Source organism: Rutidosis leptorrhynchoides, chromosome 1 (genome assembly GCF_046630445.1).
Source record: "Rutidosis leptorrhynchoides isolate AG116_Rl617_1_P2 chromosome 1, CSIRO_AGI_Rlap_v1, whole genome shotgun sequence".
NCBI classification, from domain to species: Eukaryota; Viridiplantae; Streptophyta; class Magnoliopsida; order Asterales; family Asteraceae; genus Rutidosis; species Rutidosis leptorrhynchoides.
Window position 1 is genome coordinate 443,606,712 of NC_092333.1, and position 7,561 is coordinate 443,614,272.

Here is a 7,561-nt window from a genome sequence, read left to right on the forward strand (position 1 = left end):
TACGAGTGACTTACGCGAGTCAAAAGTCACCCACCCGCTCTCATTTGGACCACGTGTCAGGAAGAAATCTCAAGTTAACTGTCATAAAACAATCGAGAGAAAATCTCCTAGAAGAAACCCCAAGTTAAGTGTCCATAACTCCATAAGGCATAATCTCAAGATTACTCTCACAACTTTTTCATCTCAAAAACGTGGATACCCAAGCCTATTTCATCTCAGTCGCTTTTTATATTTTCTTTGTCGATAGTGCGCTTCTCCAATTAAATCATTCATTTCTTTTCTTTTCTTTTGTAATAGTAAAGTAATTCCATTTTAAAATTTATTTTATTTTGCTTTATTATACTTTATTTCGATTTTATTAATATTAATACTGTATTATTTATTAATATTTAATATTAATATTTATATTTATATTTACATTTATATATAGTTTATTTGCACTCACTCAGACACGCACTGTTTCTATCACAAATTTCCTATCTTTCATCATAAATAATCAAAAAAGCAAAAACTCCACCGATTCCACTTGTTACTCTGTGTTAACAGACTGTACCTAGGGATTCAGTTTTTGCAACAATCGAACAACTAAATTACTTGAAGAAGAAGATATGGATGCAGCTCAATATATACGAAGACATCACCGGCATATCGCCGGACGTCAACAGTGCGCTTCCGCCGTCGTCAAACACATCAAAGCTCCAGTTGATATTGTAAATTCACAATCCTCTAATCGTATATTCATAGTCATCAAATTTTATCTGTTATACATAATATGTGTATATATATGAATATATATATTCGTTTTACTATAGATAGATTAATAGATAATAGATAGATGCAGATTATAATCAGTTTGTTGAATTATTCCGTAATTGAGAAAAATGAAGTTTAATTCGGATATATATATATATATATATATATATATATATAGGGGCAGGATTAATGGAGAAGTAACCAATGGGGGAAGCGGGGGAGCAAAATGTTTTTTTTTTTTCGTTTTTTTGAAATTTTTTTTTTCCGTCATCAAGATCACACAAAAATATGAACATTTAGAAGAGACACTTCGTGATGAATGTTATTATTTTGGCGGGAAAACGATCGACAAAAATGACATTCAAGATAATATTGTTCGTGAAGAATATGAATGTTTTTTTTCCATGTTTTGTGAAGTAAAATTTAGCCCGATTTAGAGTTTAGGGTTTAGGGTTTAGGGTTTGGTGTTTTGGGTTTATTCCATAAACCCAAAACACCAAACCCTAAACCCTAAACTCTAAACCGTTCGTGTTAAAAACTCAATCTAAATCCTAAATCTAAACCCTAAATCTAAACCCTAAACCCTAAATTTCTAAACCCTAATATCTAAACCCTATAAACCCTAATATCTAAACCCTAATATCTAAACCCCAATAGCTAAAACCTCAAAATACGCTCGAAAAACACGATAATTGTTATATATATTACTTCTTCGAGCGTTTTCCCGCCAAAATAAAAACATTTATCACAAAGTGTCTCTACTAAATGTTCATATTTTCATCTCATCTATAACGTTCGTGAACAAAGTTTTTTCAAAAAACGAAAAAAAAATAAGTTTTTGCTTCCCCCGCTTCCCCCCGAATGGTTACTATATATATATATATATATATATATATATATATATATATATATATATATATATATATATATAGTGGACCAATCCATGGATAAGCACTAAATGGGGTACAAACTAGATAAGTAAAATTTCAAATTTTTTTATTTAAAAAAAACGATCCTTTAATATGCAAATAGAAGAAAACGAAAAAATTTTAAAAAGTTTTCTAACAAAATCGTTTGAAAATCGATGATGAATGGTAAACATCGATGATGAATGGTAAAAGTTGATGATGAATGGTAAAATTAACCATTCATCTGGTTAATTTATCATTCAATTTGTTCGCGATGAATGATAAAATTAATCAATGCTAAAAAAAAGGAGATGAATGGTTAATTTAACCATTCATCTGTTTATGATGAATGATAAAAAAACAGATGAATGGTTAATTTAACCATTCATCTGGTTTTTTTTAGCATTGATTAATTTTATCATTTATCGTAAACAAGATGAATGATATATTAACCCGATGAATGGTTAATTTTACCATTCATCATCGATTTTTGAAAGATTTTGAACTTTTTTTTTATGAAAAAAATTGATTAGAAGTGCATTTTAATGCAGATTTATGAATGTAAAAAAAAATTCAAAATTTTTTTTTTTATTTTGCTTATCCCGTTTGTACTCCTTTTAAGCTTATCCATGGATCGTGCCCCTATATATATATATATATATATATATATATATATATATACATATATATATATATACATATATATATATATACATATATATATATATATATATATATATATATATGGATATGTATTATACTTATATACTTTTATGTATAATAATTGTAGTTATAATCAATTTGTTGATAAATGTATTAATTGAGAAACATGGAGTTTTATCGATATAATTCTGATGCATATATGTGTGATATCTATCTATCTAATTTTTGGATGTGCAGTGTGCTTGTGTGTGATTCTGTTGTAGAATATGTTTTATTGTAAATTAAATGATAATTACAAATTTTTTATTTTTATTTGCTAGGCCTGTAATACTCAGAAATCTTTCGAGGATCTGGAAACGATTTGTGTTATTGCACATTCGACGTGTTTATGTGTGAATTCAGAGTATAACTCAATTTTAAATGAATGAAGTAGTCTCTGTTTTTTACTTCTTTCATTGAATTATTGTGTATTTTATGAGATCTATAAACAGAACAGAATTGTGTTACATATGTTTTGTTCAATACCGATTTTTAACATTCAAATTCAAATTTTTTTCTTACACGCCCCCATTTTTGTCCACGACTGGACTCGAATTCATAACCTCAAAATTAATAAGACTCCTTGATATCGTGGCCCAGTAGTGTGTTCTGTGAGCATTTTTATTGTATGAATTTACATATAAGTGGCAATTTGTTTACTGACATTTCCTTTATATGATTGTTCAGGTTTGGTCGTTAGTTAGGAGGTTTGATCAACCTCAAAAGTACAAACCATTTATTAGCAGATGCACGATGCGCGGGGGGCTTAATATAGGAAGTGTTAGAGAGGTAAATGTCAAGTCAGGGCTTCCAGCCACTACTAGCACAGAGAGATTGGAACTTCTTGATGACAAAGAGCACATACTTGGCATCAAAATTGTCGGTGGTGACCATAGGCTAAAGGTAATTATATCCATCACTTTTGAATTACTACTTCGGATTGAAAGTTTTTGTTCTTGAATTTTAATATGCATAATATGGATGATTGTTAGAAAAGTATCCATGAAATCAATCACGTTGTTTATAGCACTCATCCTCAATGTCATTTTATATTAATTGGTTAACCTACAAACATAGTCTAACTAGAAACAGAATCAATGGTCTTTGTCTAGATTATGAGTTATGGTGTGTTTGTTTACCTCTTAACTGAATAATTCAACGCTTAATGCTGAACCATTCAGAATTCAACGTGTTTATTTCTATGGTTCAACATTCGGTGCTGAACCATTCAAAGCTCGAATTTTCTCTAGACCATTAAGCACCTAAATTTTATGTAATATTTTCTTTAAATTATATCAAGAGCACTTATTAAACTACTATATTGTAGTTTATATCAATGTCGAGTTAAATATGGTAATTTTACATCATTCACATTATTCGTTCAAAATGATGATCAAACATGTTATTGTTATTCATAAGGAACTTCATTCAGAACCTTTGACTCATTCAGATTATGAACCATTTACCGTTTAATCATTCAGTTCTATCAAACGCACCCTTAGTTTATATGATCCAGTTACAATAGTGCTTTTAAATTTCTTCAGGTACATATTAGAGTCTAAAGATTGAGAGCTTATATGCTTAACTAACTAACTGTTTTGTCTTTATATATTTGATTCCACAGAACTATTCTTCAATTCTTACCGTGCATCCAGAGGTAATAGAAGGAAGATCTGGTACACTAGTGATAGAGTCATTCGTGGTGGACATACCCAATGGAAATACGAATGATGATACATGCTACTTTATCAAAGGCTTAATCAACTGCAACCTTAAATCTCTTTCTGATGTGTCAGAAAGAATGGCTGTCCAGATTCAGACCGCACCCCTTGCTTAATTGTTAATAATATTTCGACATTATATGTGAAGAAAACCAGAGAGCCCATATGGTGTTCCGGTTAGTGTCTTTTTCTTTTCCTTTTTGTGAATCAAACTTGCTTGTTTCAAGTTAATGTGGAACATATAGTGTAAATATAGGTGTCTTTTGTATAATTTGCTGAGAGTCATTAGTAGACTACTGGCAGTAGAAGTGGCAGCTCAATGTTTGCAGGGTTTCTTAAGGCCGGCAAACATTTGGTAGCGGTTTATATTATCTGTTAGTAGTAAATAAACATTATGTCGATTTACTTTTTTCCCTCTTCAAACTTTAGTCTTGTCATTTTGGATTGCTATGTATATAAATTATGAGTAAGATATTATATTCCGTAGTTTTATAAACATCAAACAACCTCTAGTTTTGTTGACATAATAATCTCTAGTTTTATGTTACTTTTTAGTGTCATTTATATTTATTATAGTCTCAGAATGTTAGGTTGATTATGGAGAGGGAGTGATATGTACACAACCCACTTTTGTTATGTACACAACCATAATGCTTTACAGTATTGTACAGTACAACAGTGTAAAGCACCATGGTTGTGTACATAACAAAAAAAAACCTTAACAAAACCAATATTGAGTACTATGTATTTGATTAGACATCTAATGAATGTGAAAGGAGCGGCGTACAACTGAAAAAGGGCCGATTTACAGTGAGCCACATGTTTACATAGTGCGGATGGATCAAAGGACTGATACGAACGAGCCTTATCATTTCAAACCAAGTCAGCAATGAAATAGGACAATTCACCTTATCCATGAACCGCGATTCACCATATCTAAATGGGTCCGCCTTGAGAACAAATTGACATGATGTTTCTTAACTTGTTTTGTCGTCCTATAAAAATGTTACAAGTTGTTTTTTCGTCATGGAACTGTGTTCACTAACTGTAACAGAGATTCTTATTATGAATAATAAGTAGCGGTGAATCTAAATTAAAATTTAATAGAATCTCATACTATATAGTGAGAAAATCCTGATTTATACATATTTAGTGTCGAAAAATGGACTTGCATATATTTAGTGCAACAAAAAAAAATTACTGTATGATTTATACTACCTCGGACACAATTTTAGGTACAGACACCGAATGTTGTAAAACATTAAACTATTGGTAGTAAAGCCGGTCCTAACCTTACTACAACTTGTACAGGTTGTTCTGTTCTGTTTCATTCTGTATTTTTTTATATATATAACTCAAAAAGGTATATAAAAAGTAAATGGTAAAATTAAGAAAGAGGAAGAACATATTTAGTGCTAGGAAATGATAAATTTTACTCCAATCGTCGCATATTAATAGTTCATAGACAAAAACGGTTTAAAAAAATTCATCTTTACATTGTACTTTTTTTAGTTTAGAGTTTTATTCATTATTTTTTTTTATCTTATACTCAAAAAGTTAAGAGTATAAATGAACTTTATCTTTTATATTTATCTATATCTATATTGGAACTGAATTGTTAATTTGAGACAACTGATAATTGAAATGCACTATCTATATGAGAAGAATGGTGTACATATTTAGTAGGATCCATGACCCAACCAAGGTCATGTTGAATTTTGAATTAGAGTGCATTTATTTACCTCTTAATTAAATGGTTTAACGTAAAATGCAGAATCATCAGCATTCAGATCGTTTGTTTCTTACCTCTGAATGACAGATGGTGTTGAATGGTTCAACATTCAGTGTTGAATCATTCAGAAATGAAACTATCTTTTAATCATTAAGCACCTAAGTTTTATGTAATATGCTCTTTAAATTATATTAAGAACACTTATTAAACAACTATATTGTAACTTTTATTAATGTCAAAGGTTAATAAAGTAATTTTACATCATTCACATTATTCGTTCAAAATGATTATCAAACAGTTTATTTTCATTCAGAAGTAATATCATTCAGAACATTTGAATCATTCAGATTATAAACCATTCAGCATTAAATCATTCAGTTTTATCAAACGCACTCTTAATAGACTTAATAAAATAGAACACAGTCTTTTTTTTTTGTTTGGGTAAAAGGGGATTACCCGGTGAATATATTGATAAAAACAAACGTTACAGATAAGCACTGAGTTATAGGACAAGCCCTGTAACCTCACAAAACAACCAAGCTCTAACAAGTTAAAGCAAAACATGAGCCGAGGCTCTTACAACTAAACATAACATGCTCAAGATATTTTCCAATCTGATTTTAGCCTAAGAGCACTTGGGGTAGATTTCCATCTAAAGCTCATAAGCTTCAATCAAACCGTCGAATAAATAGTTTCATAGAGCTGCACCGGAGAACAACTCCCTTTCTTGAAGAAACGTTGATTCATTTCTTGCCAAACATAGTAGACAGAAGCCGCAAACAAAAGCTTTATAACTACAATACGAGCAACATTCCTGCTGGCAAACGGGCTGACCAAAAGAACGAAATCCTTCCAACCATGCGTGACTATAGGAAAATCAATGTGATTAAGAACTAAGGACCAAACCTGCGCCGAATACGAACAAGCGAAAAATAGGTGCTCATGAGAATCTTGCACCGAATTACAAAGAGGACATAATAATGAAGCTCCGTGATGTACCTCCCACGACTTAAGCCTGTCTTGAGTTTTCAACCTTTCTCCCATGAGGAGCCATACAACAAAAGCATGACGGGAAATGCATAACCACACCATTAAGTACCATTGCACAATAGGAGCATGAGGTCGTAGAAATTCCCAAACATGACTGATCGCGAACACACCTTTAGTACCAACGGTATCTTTCCACATGACTATGTCGCTATTAGTTGACAATATAGGAGGTGCTAAATTATTCAATATAGTATAGCGGTCAACTCAATCTGACGGCCATTTCTAACTCCCCTGATCAACAATATCGCTAACCTGATCGGTAAGAAACATACCTCCGTTAACAATGTCTCTTCGTCTAACAATATTGATGAGAGGCCCTATATCGCTCCATTCATCAAACCAAGCTGAAGTAATCGACCCATTTCCAATAACATGGATGAATCTGCCCCGCAAAATATCACGCATACCTAACAATTTACGCCAACCCCAACTTGCATTCAACGGGACCGAAACGTCCCAAAAATTACGATCTTTAAGCCAATTGGAATACACCCAACTAACCCAAATAGATTTTTTGTGAGAAAGAATCCTCCAAATATGAGACGTAAGAAGAGCTACGTTCCAATACTTTAAACGACGAATGCCTAAACCACTCTCTTCCTTCAGGAGACACACGTCATCCCATTTAACTTTCGCTTTACCTTTTTTCATACTACCTTGACACCAAAGAAACCCACGCATTAAAGCTTCAATCT

General features: G+C 31.6%; 1 protein-coding gene across 3 annotated transcripts; it reads left to right on the top strand.

The window, feature by feature from the left end:
* Positions 1–454: 454 nt before the first annotated feature.
* LOC139872928 (abscisic acid receptor PYL9-like) lies at positions 455–5,179 on the top strand. 3 transcript variants are annotated; one of them, XR_011767209.1, is made up of 4 exons: positions 455–710; positions 3,051–3,266; positions 3,988–4,260; positions 4,841–5,179. XR_011767209.1 is itself a non-coding variant. In XM_071860867.1 (3 exons), the coding sequence occupies exons 1-3, from the start codon at positions 609–611 to the stop codon at positions 4,198–4,200; spliced, it is 531 nt and encodes a 176-aa protein (XP_071716968.1). In that variant the 5' UTR covers positions 455–608; the 3' UTR covers positions 4,201–4,512. The 3 variants fall into 3 exon arrangements, 1 of the variants encoding a protein (XP_071716968.1); XR_011767212.1 differs by having other exon boundaries at positions 4,861–5,179; XM_071860867.1 differs by lacking the exon at positions 4,841–5,179 and having other exon boundaries at positions 3,988–4,512.
* The last annotated feature ends 2,382 nt before the right edge of the window (positions 5,180–7,561 follow it).